Consider the following 24,500-nt stretch of genomic DNA (forward strand, 5'->3'; position numbering starts at 1 on the left):
TGAAAACATCTGGTTGGGTTGTTACAAGGCTACCAAAAGAGAGAGTTGTAGATGTCTTCTACAACTAGTACTCTTGTGATTGGATGGAAGATCCTGAAAGAAACATGTCCTGGAAGCGGTAGTTGTATGAAGAAAAGCTAGATGTGGACTAGAAGAGAAGGATGACATGAATATTGGTTCAACCCTATGGTCCATTGAAGGAAAGTGATGGATGGTCAATGCCCTTCAAAGAAAATCTATAAGGTGAAGGCTCCATGATGAAGAAGTTGAAGTTCATGACATCAAAAGAAGGAGCCCTAGAAGCAGCTGATAATACCATGATCTCCACCAAAGAGCAGAGAGTTGTTGTTGGAAACAAGTCCTTAGTTAAGAGGGAGCTTGGGCAAGTCCTTGGTTAAGAGGAAGCTTGAGTATATTCCTTTTTATAGGAATGATTATATCCTCCATAGTTAAGAGGGAGAGATAGACACATCATTCTTGTCTTCATGTTATGAAGAAAGAATTGAGGATTGGGTAAGCATCTGAGATTGATTTTGATACTCTTTGAAGATGTAGTAGGGCATCCAATAGGCAAGAGTAGTAGAAGGGGAAATTCCTTGAGGATATGTTATTCCAAGACAGGAATTGTCCTCAAAGGACATACCCTTTGAACACCCGGGTGGGGTATGTGCCTTGAGAGAGAATGATTTAGGTATCTATAAATCATTGGTCTTGCCAGCATTGTGCTTTGATCTTTTGGAGAGATAGAGTTGTTAGTTAAGGCCTTGCTATGTGACAATGTTGGTTGGTATAATAAGATGCATTGATATAAGTTGATATGATAGCTTATGAGATGGCTACCAATCCGACTCTTCTTATGAGAATTCTTTAGTATGAGAATGTCCAAGTACCTTGTATGGATTATGAATACCTCCCTAGTTAAGAGGGAATGTTGAAATGTGTAACTAGGTTCAAACTTCATAATGACATATCTAATCATGATTTTATATATTTAATGTAAAGAGAAAAATAACGTTATTATTGTCATTCTTGAGGCATGGGTTTCATGCTCAAGGTTATTTGATTTATAGGTCAAGCACCCATTGAGTGCTTCTAAGGCTTGCCATTAAGTCAACAATTCAATTGAGGTATTGTCATCTATGGAAGACCCTTTTGGGCATGTATATTGTAAAGAAAAAATTTAAACGTGTCAAATAGACCCTCCAAGACCTTGTCACAATGCTACAACAAGTCGGCCTTCAAAGAATGATAAGTTGACCTACCAAGAGGAACAAGTCGGCCTGTTAGGACACTCAAAGGAGCCTATAAATAGAAGCACTCGGCCTCATTCAAAGGACTCTCACTCATGTGAAAATTCCGAAAACCGGAATCCTATTGCAACAACTAAAAATTATTCTCCTAATTGTTAATTTAATTTAACAATTTATTTATTGTTTGCTACAGTAAATACTGAATAAATCACACTGCAACCTACACAAATAAAACTGCGGAAGAATAAACGTTGGAAGAAATGATAGCACACACACATAAAATAACACAGTTATTTTTGGACTAATATCCTCGAAAAAACCCAACTTGGGAAAACCGGTGCAGCAGCTAAGGGTTTTTATTATTAAGCAGTAGTGAAATAATCTGAGTACAACTTGATCTCGAAATTGGCAATACTATAGAGAAATACTGGCAAAAATCTAGTGAGGAAATTTGCCTCACCCCACAAGCAATTTCCCGGCACCACTTGCCATCAGAATTTTGGCCTTCTAAGGCACTGCGTCAGCCTCTGCATTGCTATGCGTAGCTAGCTAGACGGCTTGCCTTCTGGTGGATTCTGATGAAGTCATTCTGCCTTCTGACCAGAAAGGCGCTTCTCTGGCACTTTGGGACTCTTTCCTGGCCTCTGGAACTGAAAACGTCAATCTTCCTCAGCGAATCGACTTTGCCTCTAGAGGCTACTGCGCAACTCTGCGTCAGACTCATTGTGGCTCACTTGCCTCTTTGCAAATGCACTCACTAGATCTGGAATCCTTCCTTCGGCTTCACTGTCTCTACCCATCTCTCACTGCTTCGATCTCACTGGCTCTCTCTCCGGCAACTGACTGTTGCTACTTTGGAAATTGATCTACTCATGAAATCGAGCCACTGAAGTGTATTCTCCAAGTGCCCATAGACTTCTTCTTATAATCCTCTGTTGCAACTCCAACGGCCAAGATTAAATCTTAATCGATGGCTAGGATTAACTTGAAGTTGATCCGTGTGATTTTCTAGGTCATTCACGCCTTGACTCAATTAATTCTAATTAATTAACCATATTCCCTAAGTTTAGACTTAGGAAATATTTAAAAACTTACTAATAATCTAATGAAGTCATTTCTAAGCAAAATTTCTAGAAATGATTTCTGGGTTTTGGAGGTCTCATGTATTTTAGCCTCTCCACAAAATTTCAAGGCTAGAACACATATGATGCTACAAAAACTAACAACTCACTCACACAAGAGTTCGATCACAGAAGAGGAAAAGTTGTGAAGAAGATAAGGATTAGAAGAAGAAAAGAAAAGCGAAATTTTGGACTGTCTTTGGGCTACTATTCTTCACACATGCAATGCTTCCTTTGATTTGATACTTCTGCTCTTGGATTATGGCTTGAAGTTGTACTTGAATCTTTTTCTACTTGCATGCAAAATTTGCCCGGCGAAACCAATCCCAAAACAAAACAAAATACCCTTCAACTTACCTCTGCCTGCAAAACACATGTAAGTGCATAATAATGAATAAATACATATTAAAATTACAATGCGTACCTAAAGTTTGCTTGTCACTTTTGTTGTTGACTTGTTGCAACAGTAGACAAAGACTCCCACTCTTGATATAGGTCTGGACTCTATGCAAGACTATATCCAAAATTGACCTAAAGATATATACAATAAAAACTGATGACAGACCCTAGACTTGCGATGGACCAAGTTCTAAGTGCAACAACAGAGACCATTCTATCAACTATTGCAAGACAAGTAACATGAACTTACAACATCATATAGATTTAGCAGACTTGGTGTAGCATCAAGAATATGTAGCATCAAATGTGTAGTATCAAGAATAGGACATCCGAAATGTGGTATCAAAACTAATTGTGACATATAGAGACATAGAGATATAACCGAGACCCTGTATGTACTTACGTTGTCTTGCAAAAACATATGTCAGAGATGATACTCATATTTCAAATGTAAACACTAATCATACATACCTTGTTGTAGGAGACTTACCCTTGACTGTTGATGTGTGGTCCTTACTGCAGTGATCCTTGAATGCATGTTTTTTCTTGCCTTCTAGGAGCTCGATATTGAATCTGTTGTATCTATGTAATTTTGGATCTCCAGGGTTTGAAATTTCATCCTGTGGTAGCCCTCTGAGTCTGCTTTCCAACCCCACGGTCTAATCAAGATTGGATTCTTCAAGAAAGAGTTATGCCCAATCTCCCACGATGACCTGATTATAGATTGGTTCAATGGAGCGAACTTGTACGAAGTGCCACGTGTCACTGTTGCGACCTTCGGCCTTGAAAGCACTACTCAACAAGCTACAGTCCGTCCTCTTTCTGTGACTATTTACGAAATTTGAATCCAATGCTTAGAGAGAAAGTTATGACGATTTTCCCAACATCACCTGTTTGACATGAAATTCGGGTGCTTGCAAAAACCCTATCTTCCTCAGATCATATCTCCGAAAATAAAGCGAACCAAGATCTGAAATTCGGTCACGAGGTTCATCACGATTTCGGCTCAAATGGGTTTTAATTTCAGATTTTGAAGCTTCGCAGAAAAAAGTTATAGCGAAAATGCCACGAGGACTTGTTTGAAGCCACAAAATCCCTACTAGAGGAGGATATGAGGGTCATTATTTAGATGAATGTCTTGAGTTGAGAGGGTCCTCAACAAGTGAATGTTGGAGGGATTTTAGGAGCAAAACCATTTCTTCTTGCCTTGCTTGTTGAACTTCATAGGACCTTTCTTTCCATTCGTAACAACCTCATTTTTGTGAGGACATTTGGCTGCAAAATGCCCAACCTCACCACAGTGAAAACATATTAATGGAAGTTTACCTTTGAATTTTCCTGTACCCATTCTCATTTTCTGCGTGAAGTAGGCGAATTCTTCATCTGGAGTTCTTCTTCCTCTTCTTCCTTTTCTTCATTCTTACAACTGCAAGTTACTCTATTCAAAGTCAAGGATCTTCTAGATCAACAAAATACCCTTCAACTTACCTTTGCTTGCAAAACACGTGTAAGTGCATAATAATGAATAAATACAAATTAAAATTACAATGCGTACCTGAAGTGTGCTTGTCACTTTTGTTGTTGACTTGTTGCAATAGTAAACAAAGACTCCCACTCTTGATATAGGCCTGGACTCTATGCAAGACTATATCCAAAACTAACCTAAAGATATGTACAATAAAAGTTGATGACAGACCTTAGACTTGTGATGGACCAAGTTCTAAGTACAACAACAAAGACCATTCTATCAACTATGATAAGACAAGTAACATGAACTTACAACATCATATAGATTTAGTAGACTTGGTGTAGCATCAAGAATATGTAGCATCAAATGTGTAGTATCAAGAATATGACATTCGAAATGTGGTATCAAAACTAACTGTGACATATAGAGACATAGAGATATAACCGAGACCCTGTATGTACTTACGTTGTCTTGCAAAAACGTATGTCAGAGATGATACTCATATTTCAAATGTAAACACTAATCATACATACCTTGCTGTAGGAGAATTACCCTTGACTGTTGATGTATGGTCCTTGCTGTAGTGATCCTTGAATGCATGCCTTTTCTTTCCTTCTAGGAGCTCGATATTGAATTTGTTGTATCTATGTAATTTCGGATCTGCAGGGTTTGAAATTTCGTCCTGTGGTAGTCCTGTGAGTCCTCTTTCCAACCCCACAGGTCTGATCAATATTGGATTCTTCGAGAAGGAGTTATGCCCAATCTCCCACGATGACCTGATTATAGACTGGTTCAGTAGAGCGAACTTGTACGAAGTGCCACATGTCACTGTTGCGACCTTCGGCCCTGAAAACACTACTCAACAAACTACAGTCCGTCCTCTTTCTGTGACTATTTACGAAATTTGAATCCAATGCTTAGAGAGAAAGTTATGACGATTTTCCCAACGTCACCTGTTTGACATGGAATTCAGGAGCTTGCAAAAACCCTAACTTTCTCAAATCATGTCTCCGGAAATATAGCGAACCAAGATCTGAAATTCGGTCACGAGGTTCATCAAGATTTCGGCTCAAATGGATTTTAATTTCAGATTTTGAAGCTTCGCAGAAAAAAAGTTATAGCGAAAATGCCACGATGGCCCGTTTGAAGCCACAAAATCCCTACTAGAGGAGGATATGAGGGTCATTATTTATATGAATGTCTTGAGTTGAGAGGGTCCTCAACAAGTGAACGTTGGAGGGATTTTAGGAGCAAAAAAAATATTATTAATTATTGACTATTCAATGACCACAACCAATTATGAGTGCATGCCACAACCCCATAGGCTTTTAGCCCACTAACTAGGGTTACTAACTTCAAATGCAAATAACTCTCAAACCGTGAAGAACTGAGAGGCTACCATATATCAACGGAAACATCTCGCCGACTAGAATCCATCAAGAAGATCTTTGATGCAAAATAATATGAGTTGTCAAGTCAAAATGCCTTGCAAGATCGGGGTAGCCCTTGGTGCTACTTGGGTTGACATCAATGAAAACCACTGATCAACATCTATTTCATATTATTGTTGCATATAAGTCTGGTTTCAGAGCTGCTGGAAGCTGCAGGCATAGTTACATCATGTGAGTGAGAAGGAATTTTTTATGGTTTTTGGTATCTGTGGGCCAAAGAAGGGCAGATTGAGATGGGTATGCTTTGGTATCAGAGCATTGGATATGCTGCAGAGATGGTATGAATGGTGTTGGATATTGTGCTTGTGTCTCATATAGGGTTTTCCATCAATAAAGTATCAGTCTTTTGTAGTAGTAACATTTCATTTTTCTGGTATATTTGACTGAAACTGTTTTTTTTTTCTAATGTAGATTTGAGGACAGGGATTCTGGTTCCCAAACATCATGGACACATCTATAATCGCACGGTTGCCAAGATTCTTGCAGAATATGCATCTACGGTAATACATTAATTACTGGTTTAGTTTCTAACTAAAGTGATGAACTGTTAAGTTATTTGGCAGAATATATATGGCAATGATAAAGGTAAGCTTATCGTGCGGAAGGTAACAAAATAAAAGCTTAGTATTCATGCTTTCATCATAGAATAGGTAAAAATGGTAACTCTCTTGACAGTTTTTGAATGTCCCTAGACTCCCTACAGCTTTATGGGGAATCTGAAGGATTCCTTCTCATGGAATGATGCAAGATGTTTAATGGCATGGATTGTGACAATTGGCTTAGAAGCCAATTCGATTGTGATTCTTGGACAAAAGATTAGAAACTTATGTGGGCCACCTTTTTAGTTGTTTCCTTATATTGTGTGCCATGCTGGTTGGGTTATTGAGGTTATTCTCATCCACTGTCAGTGGCTTACATAAGATAAGATGAAATAATTTTTTAATGTCCAGCAAACCACTGCAAAAGTAGGTCAGTTGGACTAAAAGAGTACTTTCAATGAAGGTACACAGTGGGAGTGCAAAATCAACTCCTAGATCAATCTGAAAGCGTAAAGAGAAGAAACTTGGTGTCTAGCTAAAAGTTAAATCTTTAGCAAAGGGAAAATATGAATGTCTAGAATAGAAGTTGAGGATGTTGATTCTTGGATGAGAGATTAGAACTTATCCTGGTTTTCCTTTTCACATGTTTGCTTATATTATATGCCATGCCGATTGAGTTATCAGGGATCACACTCATTCACTGACAATGGCTTATAAGCCAATTCGATTGCACTTCCTTGGTGAGAGATTCGAAACTTATCCTGGTTTTCATTTTCACATGTTTGCTTTTATTATGTGCCATGCTGATTGGGTTGTTGAGGGTGATGCTCGTTCACTTCATGCCTATGATTTAAACTTTTAGACAATTTGGTTTTTCCTCATATAGTAGTCAAATTTAATAAATAATTTTCTGGCCAGGGTATGCTTGAGGAAGTCTTTAGAGCCAGTGCAACATGGTTGCTTGAGTGTACTGAGAAATAAAACAAATGCCAAATTTCAACAACTAAATTGAAGAGGTAACTTCTAATGCTTTTGAAATATCACAATAGAAAGAACACTATTGGTCTTGTTACCAGTCAATTTAGCAGGGTTGCTAAGGTCTTGACAATCTGTTATGATTGGCACACACAAGATGAGGGCCCACTGTCAACTTGGCCCAAATTCCCACTCTTTAAGCCCAACTACCTCTTTAAGCTATGGGGGGACTCCTTTTCAATACTTCACCCAACCTAATGATGATTAGTCCCTTAAATGGGGTCTATGGATAAAGTGGAGTTTGTTATCCTACTCGTTTACTATGTAAAATCTACAGAAAATAACTCAACCAACAAGATGTGATTGGAAGCACCTACATGCTACTTTAGTAGTTCTTTGTCTGGACCATCAAACACAGTGGTTCTTTTCTGCCCTCTTTTGTTGATATTCAGGGTTTTTGTGGCTGCCCATGCTGGTATTTTTTGCACCAGCACTCTTTCTAGGCATCTTAACCAAACAGATCCAAAAATTTTGGAGAGAAACCTGAAGGGTTTTTATGATTTCTTCCTTTTTTTATGGCTTCCTAGAAGGGATCACTTCAAAGTATTTGATCCAAAGAATTCAATGTTCCACCAAGTTTTTAGGATGGCGGGATGCTGGAACGGGAAGATGTTCAAGGGAGACATGTGGGAGCACCCCCAAATTTTAGGGAAATTCAAGGGTGTTGGGTGGATGTCAGAGTGTGTGTGTGCACACACACATGCACACACTATATATATATATATATATATATATATATATATATATATTATAAACATGGTTGAAATTGAAATTCAGTAATGAAATATATTGATTTATACATCATAAATGATTTAATGAAATAGAAATAGTAAAATGTTGTGTACATTGATTTAAATTCATCATTCATCATTCTAGAATCTACATTGATTTAAATTCATTATTTGCTATTCTAGAATCTGATTAGTACTAAGCAAAATTGAAAATAGTTGATACTAAAGTTTGAAGACTGGAATAGTAAATTGAAATTATTCAAACTCAAAAATAGTAAAGAGTGATGAGTCAAAGACTTGATCTAAGGTCATTAGTATCTAGAGTCAAGATTCAAAAGTTAAAACTGAAATTAACAGTGGACAATGAACCAATGTTATCAAAACTGGACCGGTCTACCCCAAAACCAGGAATCGGAAAAACCCAGATCAAAAAACTGCTTGACCAAAAAATACATAAATATTTATGTGCATCCGTATGAATCCAAACCATTATACACAAACATGCAAGTTTCTCATATATATAGTGTTACCCACCAAAATGGGTAACCCCATAGGAGGAAAAATTTCTCTACTTTTGACAACAACCCCTGATAATTATTATTTGATGATGATATGTCATGTGCCTCTGCCATCTTCATCAGCAAGATACCTCTCAGCATTCGGTAGTTCCACTTGGATGAAGGTGGGTCACTATTCAAAAGGTAATTTGATCATTTTGCAATCAGGTTCTTATGCTTGTTTGTTTTGGGCATTTAGTATGGATAATGGGGTGATTTGGAAGATTGATCGATCTTGACTATAAATCTGTTCTCTCATCTTACCAGGTGGGTTAATCTTTAACTCTATTCCACTGGGACCTCCTTTGTAATATTCCAAATTGAAAATTTACAGCAAATAACAAAAACATGCACAAGGAACAACAACCATAAACATATACCACACATGCATATCAAACACCAGGAAAATAAAGCAGAACAACTAAGCCATTTTATTAATCTCGAGAATGATGAGTACAATGAGTAAGGACAATGGAACTCGAGCTTGCTACTGCAAGCTATGCAAAACCTAGGTGAGAGTTTAATGGCCCAAGTGTAGGAATGACTCTCTTAAGAGATTTGCGCTTTGCTCGAAATTCCTGCTAGCTGCTGATGGAATGGTACAGGAGAAACTACTCTAAAAAGTGCTTGGAATGAGATGAAACTAGGTAAGTGGCCTCCTCGCAAGAACTCCAGAAAAACCCAAAAATATCTCACAAACCCAAGTGGTGGAAATGGTTCTAGAGTGAACTGCGCCCTACTCCAATAATTTTAATTTTTTATTGCTGGCTACTGCATAGAACTACAAATTTTGCCCTCAGAAGTGCTCAGAAAATTTGGCAAAATTAATTCTAGCCTCCTCTCACCAAACCCACAATAACCCAGAAAGGGTTTGGGCTAAATCCAACATGCCCCGGTAAACCCAAGAAGTGCGTGTGGCTCCAACTAGCTATCAAAATTGTGAAAATTTGAAAACTGAAATCTTATTGTAGCAATTGGTATTAATTCTTCTTATTGATAAATTAATTATTCAGTTTATTGCTATGGCAACATCGAATTAAACACACTGGAACCTTCACAAATAAAATTATGTGGAAAATAATAGCGCTGGAAACTAAGAAAATATAGCACATACACACACATAAAAATGACACTGTTATTTTTGGACAAAAGTTCCTGGAAAGACCCAACTTGGGAAAACCGATGCAGCAGATGAGGGCTTTATTATTATATAGTAGCGAAATTCTGAGTACAATCTATGGATGCCCAACTACCAATCTAAACAACACGAAAATATGGCCAAAATTATTTAAGAGAATTACCCTTCTTCCCTAAGAAACCTTGGCACAACTTTCCTTCAGAAAACTCGTCCTCCTAAACCCTCTGTGTCAGTCTATGCGCAGTGCTAGCGCAGACCCTTGGACGTCTAAACTTAGAATTGCCTTTGATGAAGTCGTTCTACCTATCTCTGCTGAGGAAACCGATTCTCCGGCCCTTTGGAAGCTGAATCGATTTTTCCTCCAACTAAATCAAATTTATTTTCTGAAGCAACTGCGCAGTCCTCTATGTTGCCTCATTGGGAATAACTCGGCCTGCTTGCCGTTGCCTCTCCGGATTTGGAAAACTTCCTCCGGATAACTATCTTTGCTTCCTCATTGAAGCTCAAACTCTCTGGCAACTGATTGTTGCTACTCTGTGAAATCAAATTCTCCAAGTGACTCTGGTGTATTCTCCAAGTGCCCATAGATCCCTTCTTATATCTTCCTGTTGGGACTTCGACGACCAAGATTAAATCTTAATCAATGGCTCAGGTCATTTTTGGATTGATCTGTGTGAGTTTTGAGAGAATTCTCACCTTGAATTAATTAATTCTGATTAATTAACCATTTTCCTAAGTTTAGACTTAAGAAACATTAAAAAATTGGTTAATAATCTAATTAAGTTATCTTTAGATGGAATTTTCAGAAACGATTTTTGGGTTTTGGAGATCTCATGCATTCTAGCTTCTCCACCAAATTTCGTGTATAGAACACATTCGATGCTACATAAAATAACACTCCCTCTTAGTGAGTACTGTGTTCTCTCTAATGCTACGCATCCTGGCACAACACCCTGTGTCTGTATCACCTCTTGTCACGCTGTTGATGTATGGCCATATTGGCCCCCAACCACTGTGTAACTCTGATGCTGCATTTGTGTTGCTGCTGACATTGCCATACTGCTGCCAACACTGCATCTGCACTGCAACTTCCACTCATCTATTGTTGCTGCAACTGCAACTACTTCAACTGAGAAGCATCCAAAATACTGAATCAACTGTGTTCAGTATGATGCATCTGTCTCCTGAGTCTCTGACTGCTACTAGCATCTGCACTATCACTGAAGGATCTGCGCTGCTGCTGAGTTTGCTATTGAGCCACTTGCTCTGCTGCCAACATTGCACTGCGCTCCTTAGCATCTGACAACTACTAGTCTGCAACTGTCACTCTGGTACTGACTACATCAACTTCCACTGATCCATTCTGATACTAAATACTATGGGCCCCCTTAGCAAGGTAATGATCCATGAGGTGGATTCCTTAGGGACCCTGCCCAATCTTTGTAGCTCTCTGGGGCTATAACTTCAAGTCACCCCACCTCACTCCTGGAGGTATGGCTGCCATCATCGGAAAGTTTTCCTCCAACCTGGAGGACAGTCTATCCATCTCAACGTGTGCTGCTGCTTGGTCTTGCTTCTCCTTCTTGTCCTTCTTTCTGAGAGGACACTGGGTACTGTAGCGGCCAAACTCGCCACACCTTAAGCACTTGACCTTAGATAGGTCCTTCTTCTTCTTCTTCTGCTCCCCTTATCCGTAACTGGGATGCTTTGATGCGAGGGCCACATTCTCCTGCTCCTTCATACCCTTTGGTCCGCTGCTACTGTTACCACTAATGGAGCTCTTAAGCAGAGCTCGCCTCAGCTCCTCTTGCTGCAAGTCAGCCCACATTCTGTCCCATACTTGTAGTATGTCTCTACCGAATATGCTTTGGGCGAAGACTTGCCAATCCTCCGAGACACTGTTTAGTGCCAACCGTACTAGCTCTGAAGGTTGAGGTGCTGCCCCAATAGTTGCAAGCTAGTATCGAACTTCTTGAATCTTGGTGAGGAAGGGATCTATGCCCTCCTCCTTTTGAATCCTGATGCATCTCATCTTTTCTTCAAGGAACATCTTCCGCTGCTCGGAAGTACCTTGGTCTGGCGTGGAGAAAGCATCCCACATCTCTTTGGCCTTTCCCTTAGCCGCTATATGTGAGAATATATGATCTCAGACTCCATCCAAGATCAACCGCTTCGCCCTTGCCGTCTACTTCTTGTATTCCTTCAGCTGATCTACATCCTGGGGAACTGCCAACACATTACCTATGTAGGCTTTGAAGCCATATTCATCTAGAAGGAAGGACATCCTAGCCTTCCAAATGATGTAGTTGGAAGCTCCATCCAACCTATCCTGATCTCCAAGCCTCGATGTGGCCATCTTTGATCAAGTCAAAAACTCCCTCTTTCCCTCTGATTGGCTGCTGCTTTGCTATACGCACTCCCTTCTGGAGTGAGGAAATATGCACTCAGCTACTGCCAATTTGCCTAGAAAATCGAACTTCTAAGACTTGAAGTTCCTTGAGAGAAATTTTCCCTCTGCTATGTGTGCTTTTGTCTTCCACCTGACACTGATTCTGCTGTTGCTAAAACCTTTGCGTCCAACCAAGGTATCTTCTCAGCGAAAAAATGAGTTGCTGCTGCCCCCTTTGCCTGTTGGAATCACTCAATCTAGAAGGTCAAATTTTTCTGCCACTTCGCACTGAAAAATTGAACTTCCCCAAGCATTTCGACCTACTTGGCAATGGACTGCGCTGCCTCTAGTAATTTTCTGTCGCCACTAAAAAATGAAATTCCTCTTTCGTTTCTGAGCTTCCTGGCTGATCACTCACGCTTTGATACCATGTGAAAATTTCGAAACTGAAATCTTATTGCAACGACTTGTATTAATTCTTCTAACTGATAAATTAATGATTCAATTTATTGCTATGACAACATCGAATTAAACACACTGCAACCTTCACAAATAAAATTGTGCGGAAAATAATAGCGCTGGAAACTGAGAAAATCTAGCGCGCACACACAAAAATGACACTATTATTTTTGGACAAAAGTCGCTGGAAAAACCAAACTTGGGAAAACCAGTGCAACAAATGATGGTTTTATTATTATGCAGCAGTGAAATTTTGAGTACAATCTATGGATGCGCAACTGACAATCCAAACAACAAGAAAATCTAGCCAAAATTATTTAAGGGAATTACCCTTCTTCCACAAGCAATCTCGACAGAACTTTCCTTCAGAAAACTCGTCCTCTTGTACCCTCTGCGTAGTGCTTGCGCAGACCCTTGGACGTCTAACCCAGAACTGCCTTTGATGAAGTCGTTCTGCTTGTCTCTAATGAGGAAACCGATTCTCCGACCCTTTGGAAGACTTTCTTGGCCTCTGGAAGCTGAATTGATTTTTCCTCTAGCTAAATCGAATTGCTTTTCTGAAGCAACTGTGCAGTCCTCTCCGTTGCCTCATTGGGAATAACTTGGCCTCCTTGCTTTTGCCTCTCTGGATTTCGAAAATTTCCTCTGGATCATTATCTCTACCCCTCACTGTCTCTGCTTCCTCACTGAAGCTTGTACTCTTTGACAACTCACTGCTGCTACTCTGGAAAATCAAATTCTCCAAGTGACTCTGGTGTATTCTCCAAGTGCCCATCGATCCCTTCTTATATCTTCCTGTCGGGACTCCAATGGCCAAGACTAATCATAATTGATGGCTTAGATCATTTCTGGATCGATCCGTGTGAGTGTCTAGAGAATTCTCACCCTAAGTTAATTAATTTTGATTAATTAACCTGTTTTCCTAAGTTTAGACTTAGGAAACATTAAAATATTGGTTAATAATGTAATTAAGTCATCTCTAGGTGGAATTTCCAGAAATGATTTTTGGTGTTTTGGAGATCTCATGCATTCTAGCCTCGCCACCAAATTACAGGGCTAGAACACATTCGATGCTACAGAAACTAACACTCCCTCTTAGCAAGCATTGTATTCTCGCTAATGCTGCGCATCCTGTCACAACACCCTATCTTTGTATCACCTCCTGTCACGACTCACATTGCTGATGTCTGCCCATACTTCCCACCAACCACTACGCGACTCTGATGTTGCTGCCACTGCCATATTCCTGCTAGCACTGTAACTCCCTCTCATCTGTTGTTGCAAGTGCAACTACTGCAACTGAGAAGCATCCAAAACACTGAATCAACCATTTTCAGTATGATGGATCTATCTCCCGAGTCCCTGATTGCTACTAGCATCTGCATTGTCACTGAAGAATTTGCACTACTGTTGACTTTCCTATTGAGCCACCAGCTCTGCCTCCAACATTGCACTACACTCCTCAGCATCTGATAGCTACTAGTCTGCAACTGTCACTCTGGTACTGACTGCATCAACTGCCATTGATCCATCCTGATTCTAAATATTATGGGCCCCCATAGCAAGGTAATGATCCATGAGGTGGATTCCTCAAGGACATTTCCCAATCTCTGTATCTCTCTGGGGCTACAACTCCAAGTCACTTCACCTCACTCTTGGAGGTATGGCTGCCATCATCGTGAAGTCTTCCTCCAACTTGGAGGACAACCTATCTATCTCAGCATGTGCTGTTGCCTGGTCCTGCTTCTCCTTCTTTCTGAGAGGAAACTGGGTACTCTAGCGGCCAAACTCACCACACCTGAAGCACTTGACCTTATATAGGTCCTTCTTCTTCTTCATCTGCTCCCCTTGCCCCTGAGTGGGACCCTTTGATGCAAGGGTCGCATTCTCCTCCTCCTTCACACCCTTTGGTTCGCTTCTACCGTTGCCACTAATGGAGATCTTAAGCAGAGCTCGCCTAAACTCCTGCTACTGCAAGTCAACCCACATTTTGTCCCATCCTGGTAGCATGTCTCTGCCCAATATGCTTTGGATGAAGACTTGCCAATCCTCCGAGACACTGTTTAGTGCCAACCGTACTAGCTTTGAAGGTTGAGGTGCTGCCCCAATAGCTGTAAGCTGGTCTTGGACCCCCTTAATCCTGGTGAGGAAGGGATCTATGCCTTCCCCCTTCTGCATCCTGATGCATTTGAGCTTTTCTTCCAGGAACATCTTCTGCTACCCGGAAGTACCCTGGTATAGAATGGAGAGAGCATCCCACATCTCTTTGGCTGTTCCCTTGGCTGCTATATGTGAGACTATATGATCTCGGACTCCATCTAAGATAAACTGATTCGTCCTTGCCGTCTCCTTCCAGTGTTCCTTAAGCTGATCTGCATCTTGGGGAACTGCCACCACATTATCTATGTAGGATTTTAGGCCATATTCATATAAGGAAGGACATCCTAACCTTCCAGATGACGTAGTTGGAAGTTCCATCCAACCTATCCTGATCTCTAAGCCCTTTTGTGGCCATCTTTGATCAAGTTGAAAACTCCCTCTTTCCCTTTGCTTGGCTACTGCTCTGCTTTACACACTCCCTTCTAGAGTGGTGAAATGTGCACTCAAATACTGCTAATCGGCCTGGAAAATCAAACTTCTCAGACTCGAAGTTCCCTGAGAGAAATTTTCCCTCTGTTGTGTGTGTTTTTCTCTTCCGCCTGACGTTGGTTTTGCTGTTGCAAAAACCCTTTACGTCCAACCAAGGAATCCGCTCACAGAAAAACTGAGTTGTTGTTGCTCCCTCTGCTTATTGGAATCACTCAATCTGGAAGGTTGAATATTTCTGCCACATTGCACTGAAAAATCGAACTTCCCCAAGCAACTCGACCTACCTGGCAATGGATTGCGCTGCCTCTAGGAATTTCGGCCTGCTGCTCCTACTGAACAGTGAAATTCCCTCTTTCGTTTCTGAGCTTCTCGGCTGATCACTCACACTCTGATATCATGTGAAAATTTCAAAACTGAAATCTTATTGCAACAACTGGTATTAATTCTTCTAACTGATAAATTAATTATTCAGTTTATTGCCACGGCAACATTGAATTAAACACATTGCAACCTTCACAAATAAAATTATGCGGAAACTAATAGCACTAGAAACTGAGAAAATCTAGCACATATACATAAAAATGATTGTTATTTTTGGACAAAAGTCCTCGGAAAAACCCAACTTGGGAAAACCGGTGCAACAGATGAGGGTTTTATTATTATGCAGTAGTGAAATTCTGAGTACAATCTGTGGATGCCCACCTGGCAACCCAAATAGCAAGAAAATATGGCCAAAATTACATAAGAGAATTACCCTTGTTCCACAACGCAGCGACACTAAGTCAATTTTCTTCAAGTGTTCATGTCTTCAAGGAGACTGGGTTATTCCCAGTGAGCCTCAAATTTTCTTCCACTATGCCCCCACACTAGTGGTGGCTCGATTCCCACTTGTGGGCAGTGTGCGGCACCAACCAACCTTTTTGTTTTCTTACTACTACGGTTCATAGACTACGGCTATCACCAACACTTAGATTATTTTTTGTTAAGTGTTGAATTTTGTTGATTTGGGATAGCATCAGATGTGCCCTAGCCACGAAATTTGGTGGAGAGGTTGGGGCATATGAGATTTCCAATACCCAAAAAGGGTTTGGGCAGATTCTAAATAGATCAGGAGATATTAAAATAATTAATATTTTTAATGGAGTCCTTAAGTCTAAACTTAGGGAAAATAAAATATTAATGTGTATTAATATGAAACTGTGTTAGAATGGTCCAAAAGACATGGATCAAGCCAGATCTAATCTTAGCCGTTGATTAAGGACTTAATCTCGGTTGTTGATTTATCAACGAGAAAAGTATAAAAGGAGGCTTGAAGGTCACTTAGAGGACACACTGAGGGAGACCAGTGAGTTCAATTTTTGGAGCGAGGTTTGTTGAGAAATTGAACCAGTGGTCTGGAGAGCAGTCAGGAGGCAGCAAGTACGAAACAGAGAGACGGGAGATCAGCGTAGAAGAGGCAGACGCAGAACTAGAGGAAGCCACGCAGAGGCAGCAAAGACTGTGCAGAGCCAAAAGGGCCTGCGTCATCCACGCAGAGGCTGCAAGAGTGATGCAAAAGCCCAGAGAGGCTGCACAGAGCCTCAGTAGGCTGACGCAGAGGGTTTCAGGCTGACGTAGAGGGTTTCAGGCTGTAGCAGAGGTCAGTAGGGCCTACGCTGGGTTTAGGAAAGTGTTGGAAGTTTGTCTATCTGTGGGTAAGCTAGTTTGACACCCTATTGTACAAGAAAATCGTTGAATAATAAAATCCTCCCTTGCTGCACCGGTTTTCCCACATTGGGTTTTTCCGGGGACATTAGTCCAAAATAACTGTGTCAATGTGTGCATATTTTTGTTTCTGTATTATGATGTGATATCTACAACAATATTTATTTTAATGTTTGTTGAAGTAATTTCATGAATAACTTATGATGAAATAAGTAGGAAAAGTAAATCAGTTGCTGCAGTGATAGAATTTTCACATGGTATCAGAGCAAGTAATCAGAGACATAAAGGGAAATTCAGTTATGGATCGAGACCACAATGCAGAGGCATCCACCTCAGGGGACTCACACAAATTTTTAGAAGATTGCACAAGAGAGACAGATTTCGATTTCTCTATGTTGGCTTCCAGGTTGGAAGAAGAAGTGGGATGCATGAGTCATGACTAGTGCTACATCATCAGAAGTATGGTATATAGACAGTGGAGCCTCGTGGCATATGACGGGAATCAGGGAGTATTTCTCAGAATATCGAGAACAGAAGATGAACTTTCAGATCACCATGGGGAATAACGCAATGTGTACTCTAGTAGGAAAGGGTACCATAGTTTTTCAGACAGAATCGGGAGAGCGATTCCATGCCACAAATGTGCTGCATGTGCAGGATTGGGGATGAACTTACTTTTCGTGTCACAGCTACAAGGCAAGGGCTATGACGTCTATTTCATCAAGGAAAAGGTATACGTCAAACACCCGAGCTGGAAAAAGAAAGTGCAGATCGAGATAAAAAGTAATCAGTGGTACAGATTACAACTAGAATCTCCAATGGCACTAATAGGTAGTCATGGGGACAAAGACTTGAATGAACCATGGCACAGAAGGATGGGTCGATTGCACCATGGAGCTCTGAGAATTCTCAGGAGCACTGTAACAGGAGTTCCGGATCTGAGTATGGAACAAGATGATGTATGCAGGGGATGCGCTCTAGGAAAGTATGCCAAGGCGACATTTCCTAGGAGCAACCACAGGGCCAAGAGTGTACTAGGATTGATACACTCAGATATCTGCGGACCTATGTCTGTCAAAGCTCTCAGCGGTGCCGAGTATTTCCTTACTTTCATTGATGACCACTCGAGGAAAACTTGGATCTATTTTTTGAAAACCAAGGATGAGGTTTTCTGTCGATTCAAGGAGTTCAAGGCTCTAGTGGAGAATCTGACAGGTAAGAAAATAAAAGTCTTGCGCTCAGATAATGGTGGAGAATATGTCGATAAGGACTTCACTAATTTTTGCGCTAAGGAGGGCATCAGAAGAGAGTGGACAACTCCCTACAATCTGGAGCAGAATGGGGTGGCAAAAAGGAAAAACAAGACTATTGTAGAAGCAGCTAGGGCCATGCTGTATGATCAGGATATGCCAAAATTCCTATGGGCAGAAGCATGAAACACCGCTGTTTACGTTTAGAACAGGACTCCTCATTGGGCATTGGGCAAGATTACTCCAGAGAAAGTCTTCATTGGGAAGACACCTGAAGTCAGTCATTTCAGGATATTTGGGAGTTTGGCATATTGTTGCATACCCGAAGAAAAGAGGAAGAAGCTGGATCAGACTGTACAAAAGGGGTATCTGGCAGGATATAGCGAGAACGCCAAGGCATACAGGATCTATCTTCCAGGGAGCAGGAAGGTAGTAGTACTACGAGATGTAAAGTTCATGGAGGACAAAGATTTCAGAAGATCTCGCGAAATGCCTTCCAAGGTGCAGTCGAAAGAGGATCCGTTGGTCATGCCTCTTCAACCAACGGAAGTGAAGAATCCTTCCTCAGATCAGAAAGATTCTCAGGATGAGGAAGAGGAGCAAACAAAAGCACCTATTGGCAGAGGAAGAACTAGCAGGGAACTTCGTCAGATTCTGCGTGATGTAGAGAACTTCATTGGAGAGCCAAGGAATAGTAAAAGGGAGCGAAAACAGCCAGACAAGTATCAGGCGTTAGTAGCTTAGGATGGAGAGCCTGCCAGTTTCAAGGAGGCAACTCAGCATCAGGTCTGGCTAGATGCGATGGTGGAGGAGTATAACTCCATAATGGTAAATGATGTCTGGGAGGTGGTGTCAAGGCCTCAAGACAAATCTGTGGTAGGTTCAAGATGGATCTACAAGATCAAATATGCTGCGGACGACAATATTGAAAAATACAAGGCCAGGTTTGTGGCTAAGGGGTATGCTCAAAAGGAAGGGATTGACTATGAGGAAACCTTTGCTTCGGTAGGCAGGTATACATCTATTAGGACCGTGATATCTCTTGCAGCCTAGATGGGATGGGAAATCCATCAGATGGATGTCAAGATGACATTTCTGAATGGGGTAATGAAAGAAGAAGTATACATTAAACAACCAGAGGGCTTCGAAACTCATGAGAAGAAGTCTCATGTATGAAGACTGAAGAAAGCCTTGTATGGGCTGAAGCAGGCACCAAGAGCATGGTATGGTTGAATAAATGGCTACTTGCAGAAGATGGGGTTTGTCAAGAGTGACGCGGATCTGAATCTCTACTATCTGGTCGTAGAGAGTGAGCCACTTATCTTAGTATTATATGTGGATGATCTCTTCCTGACAGGATCATCCAGACTCATTGAAGATTGCAAGAAGAATCTAGCCACAGAGTTCGATATGAAGGATCTGGGACGAAGGAAGGTATGCTGCAGAAATTGTGAAAAGGTTCACGATGGGAGACTGTAGACCTATGGCTACGCCAATGATCACCAACTGGAAGAAGATTGATGCATCAGAAAACAAGGATGTCGATCCCACCCTATACCGACAACTCATAGGGTCCCTGAAGTATCTAGTCAATACTAGGCCAGATATTTGCTACGCTGTCAACACCATCAGTTAGTTCATGGTGGAACCAAAGAGGGCTCACTGGGCAGCAGCCAAGCACATTCTCAGGTATTTATAGGAAACAATTGATTATGGGCTCTTGTACAACAAGGGGAAGGATATCAGGTTGAGTGGATTTATTGATGCAGATTGGGTAGGAAGTTCAGTGGATCGGAAAAGTACCTCTGGGTACTGTTTCAACATTGGATCAGGAATAACCTCCTGGTGCAGTAAGAAACAGAAGTCCGTGGCTCTGAGCTTGTCTGAGGCAGAATATATGACAGCAAGCACAACTTCGTGTGAGGCCATATGGCTTAGAAAACTGCTGGTAAACCTATTCAGAAGAAATATGGAGGTGACCAGGATCATGTGTGATAATCAGAGTTGCATCAAACTCTCTGAGAATCCAGTATTTCATGATAGATCAAAGCATATTGATATCCGGTGTCACTTTGTGAGGGATTGTGTCCAACGTGGAGCTGTACAGTTGAGCTACACTCTTACAGGGGAACAAGTGGCAGATATCCTCACCAAGGCCTTTGGAAAGTCAAAATTTGACTACTTCAGGAAAAAGATGGGGATGGTAAAGAACCCCTTTCAAAAGTAGTGTGTTAGCAGCACGAATGAAGAGGGAGTTGCAGTGTAGATGCAGTGTTGGGAGAAAGGACCAACAACAACACAGATGCAGAGAGAGTTGCAGTCCAGATGCAGTGTTGAGAGAAAGGACCAACAACAACACAGATGTAGAGAAAGGTGCAGTGCGGATGCAGTGCTGGGAGAAAGGACTAGCAACAACATGGATGCAGAGGGAGTTGTCGTACAGATGCAGCAGTGGCAGTGGCAGAACCATGGGCAGTAGTATAGGATGCAGCAGTGCAGAGGATGTTGGGCAAGGAGGCCTAGCATCAGCACAGGGATCGATGCCGGATGATCAGAGTAATACTCAATAAGGAGTATTTCTAGAGCACAGTCCTCGCGAAGAGGGAGTGTTGATTAGGGGTAGCATCAAATGTACCATAGCCACGAAATTTGGTGGAGAGGTTGGGGCACATGAGATCTCTAATACCCAGAAAGGGTTTGGGCATATTCTAAACAGATCAGGAGATATTAAAATAATTAATATTTTTAATGGAGTCCCTAAGTCTCAACTTAGGGAAAATAAAATATTAATGTGTATTAATATGAATATGTGTTAGAATGGTCCAAAAGACATGGATCAAGCCAGATCTAATCTTAGACGTTGATTAGGGACTTAATCTTGGCCATTGATTTATCAACGAGAAAAATATAAGAGGAGGCTTGAGGGTCACTTGGAGGACACACTGAGGGAGACTAGTCAGTTCAATTTTTGGAGTGAGGTTTGCTGAGAAATTGAACCAATGGTCTAGAGAGCAGTCAGGAGGCAGCAAGTATGGAACAGAGGGACAGGAGATCAGCGCAGAAGAGGCAGACGCAGAGCCAGAGGAAGCCACACAGAGGCAACAGAGACTGCGCCAAGCCATATGGGCCTGCGTCATCCACACAGAGGCTGCAGGAGTGACGTAGAAGCCCAGAGAGGCTGCACAAAGCCTTAGTAGGCTGATGCAAAGGGTTTCAGGCTAACGCAAAGGGTTTTAGGTTGTAGGAGAGGTCAGTAGGGCCTACGTTGGGTTTAGGAAAGTGCTAGAAGTTTGTCTATCTGTGGGTAAGCCAGTTTGGCACCCTGTTGTACAAGAAAACCATTGAATAATAAAATCCTCCCTTGCTGCATCGGTTTTCCCACTTTGGGTTTTTCTGGGGACATTAGTCCAAAATAACTGTGTCAATGTGCATATTTTTGTTTCTGTATTACGATGTGATATCTGCAGTAGTATTTATTTTAATGTTTGTTGAAGTAATTTCATGAATAACTTATGATGAAATAAGTAGGAAAAGTAAATCAGTTGCTGCAGTGATAGAATTTTCACAACTTTCTTCAATAATGCAGCAGAAATACATTCATTTAACTTTCATCAATTATACTTCATAAACAACATTTACATCAGTTATGCACATTCATGGAGGGAGGAGCAACTCCCGAATAAGTTTGCACAATACACTTATAAAATCTTCAATTTTACAAGTACAATAATCTTACAACCTGGGCAGCCTTCTTAACTAACCCTCCCAACCTTGCCGAATTTGTGCAGCAATCATGTGGCAGGTGCCCGTCCACACTGTTTTGCTGCAACCCCAAATTTTTGTCCGACAAACACTTCACCCAAGAGTTCGTTTAGCCTGCCTTGCCCAGACACTCTGCCGCGCCTGACCCAACTTTGTGCGACCCTGTCTGCATGACCTAGGTTCTGCCTGCACTAAACGACACGAACGACTTCACACAGCTTGTCTGCACAACCCGACCCGACCAAAACGCCTTCGCACGACCTGCCTGCATGACCCGACTCGAACGCCTTCGTGCGACCCGACCCAAACGCCTTCGCACGGCCTGTCTGCACGACCCGACCTGAACGACCCAAACGTGTTTTCTTTACTTAGCTCGACCTGCAGGCTCATGCCCTTTAGTTCCCTTCTCTGCTTCCTCTTAAGTTGTTGACCGAGTGGATGATGCCCAAATGAATGGCACGCTCCTTTGGATCACTTTGTCGTGCGACAAAACATCTATTGGTCCTTGGCAATATATGAGTCTGCCCAATATAATAAATTTTGTAATTTAGTTGTACAAAATTATTTTACAAGTTCATGCAGCCATCAAGACTCGGCCTACACACTTCTCCCATTACCCCTGCACCCTTTCCAAATTGCCATGCAACCCTGCACGTTTCAACTGAACTACCACTGTGGCCTTGCACGCCCTGCCCAACAACCGTTCAACGTTCGAAACCTATTCATAGTTTAGTCATGGCCCACCCGCACTGCTGATTCACTGTGCCAACACTCGCCCGCCGTATCACAACACTCTGTCCGCTCCGCACCATCGTTCATCCCTGCGCACTATCGCGGCCTACCCACGCTACCATGCCGCCTGACTTGTGCAGCAGCAGTAAGTCGTGGCCGGCCGAACTGTGCAACAACACTAAGTTGTTCCCGCCAGAACTGTGAAACAACACTAAGTCGTGCATGCTCGCACTGTGGTGTGTACAGTTGGGTCACGTTGTCGGTGGTCACTCTGTCGCATGTTGGTGGATGGGAGTAACACATACTTCGAACCATCAAAACATAGCACGATTTCAGAGAAAACGAAAGGGGAAGGTTGTGGCAGGCAGGCGGAGGTGCGACAAGAGATTGCAGGGACGAGCACTGCTGAGGATAAGCTTGGGGTTTCTGCAGGTCAGACAAACGCTGGGTGGGTAGAACGGACAGGTTGCAGTGTGACAGAGTGACCACCGGTAGTGCGACCCAACTGTGCACACCATAGTTCGGGTTGTCACGACTTAGTGCTGCTGCATAGTTCGGGTGGGCACGACTTAGTGCCACTGCACAGAGTTCACCGACTCATATATTGTTGAACGACCGTGTGTTTGAGAAACAAAAAATTGAGGTTTCCGCTAGGTGGGACTGTGCAAGGCCGTTATGCGCTGAACATGAGGTAGTTGTGCGACGGTGCATGGGCAGACTGTACACAACCTTGTAAAATATTTGTACCTGTAAATATTTGCAGAATTTTATAAGTATATTGGGCAAACTTATTCGGGAGTTGCCCCTCCCTTCATGAATGTGCGTAATTGATGTATTATTGTTTATGAATTAGAATTGATGAAGTTAAATGAATGTATTTTCGCTGCATTTATATGCAGAAGTGAACACTTAACGAAAAATAAACAAAGTGTTGGTGATAGGCGTAGTTAGTGAGCCGTAGTAGTGTTGAAACGAAAAGTTTGGGTGGTGCCACAACTTGCCCACAAGTGGAAAGTGAATCACCACTAGTGTGGGAGCGTGATAGATGGGATCCGGTTCACGGGCAGGTTCGATGGATGCCTTACTTCCATGCTCAATGGTTCGATGGATGTCTTACTCCCATCAATCGGATTGCCAAGGACGACAATGACCTGTGGTGGGGGAGGATGTCAGGACCTTGAGTCGGCATCGCCCTTGGGCGAGTCGAGTGCCCAACCGGGTGCACATGAGTTGTAGAAGTGAGTCACGGGTAAGGGCGCACTCAAGTGTGCGATGGGCGTGCGGACATATTGGCGGGCATGAGGGGCGCTCGCTCGTTTCGATTTCGGTTAAAGGCATGAGGACAAGTGAGCCTGGTGGAAAGTTCGGTTAAAGATGACTTGAGGAGTGGCGATGGCAACTCGACTTTTGGTAAACGCGAGGGGTAGAACGTGCGACGAGGGTGCACCCCTGGGTAGCATGCCCACCCCTAGGCATAGGCAAACCGAACATGGGTGAGACAAACCGAGTGGCGAAAGCCGAACTTGGCAAAATAAGTGTGACGGGAAAGGCGGGCCGACACACGGTAGTGGACATTGAGCCAACACATGGGTAGACCGAGGGGTGTGATGAACACTTGTGGGTAGGTTGGCTTGGTGGGTCGACGCCCCAAGCGACACGACCCATGGATAAACATAACTCAGCGGGAGCATATATATATATATATATATATGTATATGAGGTGCTGTGAGTTGGCAAAGGATACACAACATTGCAGAGCATAATAACACAATTGGCACATTCGCAGTGCGAGGGCCTAACTGCGGTGAAGTGCCGCAACAAGTTTGAACGAGTGGGCAGGGTTTATGCGCGCGCAATACAGGCAAGGGGAGACCTGACGTGTAGCGCATTCGAGGAGACACAACAGGCAAGACTTAACACAATCAC

At 42.1% G+C, this 24,500-nt stretch overlaps 1 protein-coding gene across 7 annotated transcripts in view; it reads left to right on the forward strand.

Moving 5' to 3' along the window:
- The window catches only part of LOC149248810 (lipase-like), a 430,114-nt gene that overhangs the window by 131,480 nt on the left and 274,134 nt on the right, over positions 1-24,500 (forward strand). For 6 of the 7 annotated variants that reach the window (XM_089458552.1, XM_089458547.1, XM_089458549.1 and 3 more), the window contains one exon: positions 6,101-6,189. The exons of the other annotated variant lie outside the window; for it this stretch is intronic. In XM_089458552.1, the coding sequence (XP_089314678.1) occupies positions 6,101-6,189 (89 nt within the window). The remainder of the gene's footprint in view (positions 1-6,100; positions 6,190-24,500) is intronic. 7 annotated transcript variants of the gene reach the window in all.

Source organism: Pinus tabuliformis, chromosome 7, assembly GCF_031772625.1.
Source record: "Pinus tabuliformis cultivar Carrire ecotype Pingquan chromosome 7, CPIR1, whole genome shotgun sequence".
NCBI classification, from domain to species: Eukaryota; Viridiplantae; Streptophyta; class Pinopsida; order Pinales; family Pinaceae; genus Pinus; species Pinus tabuliformis.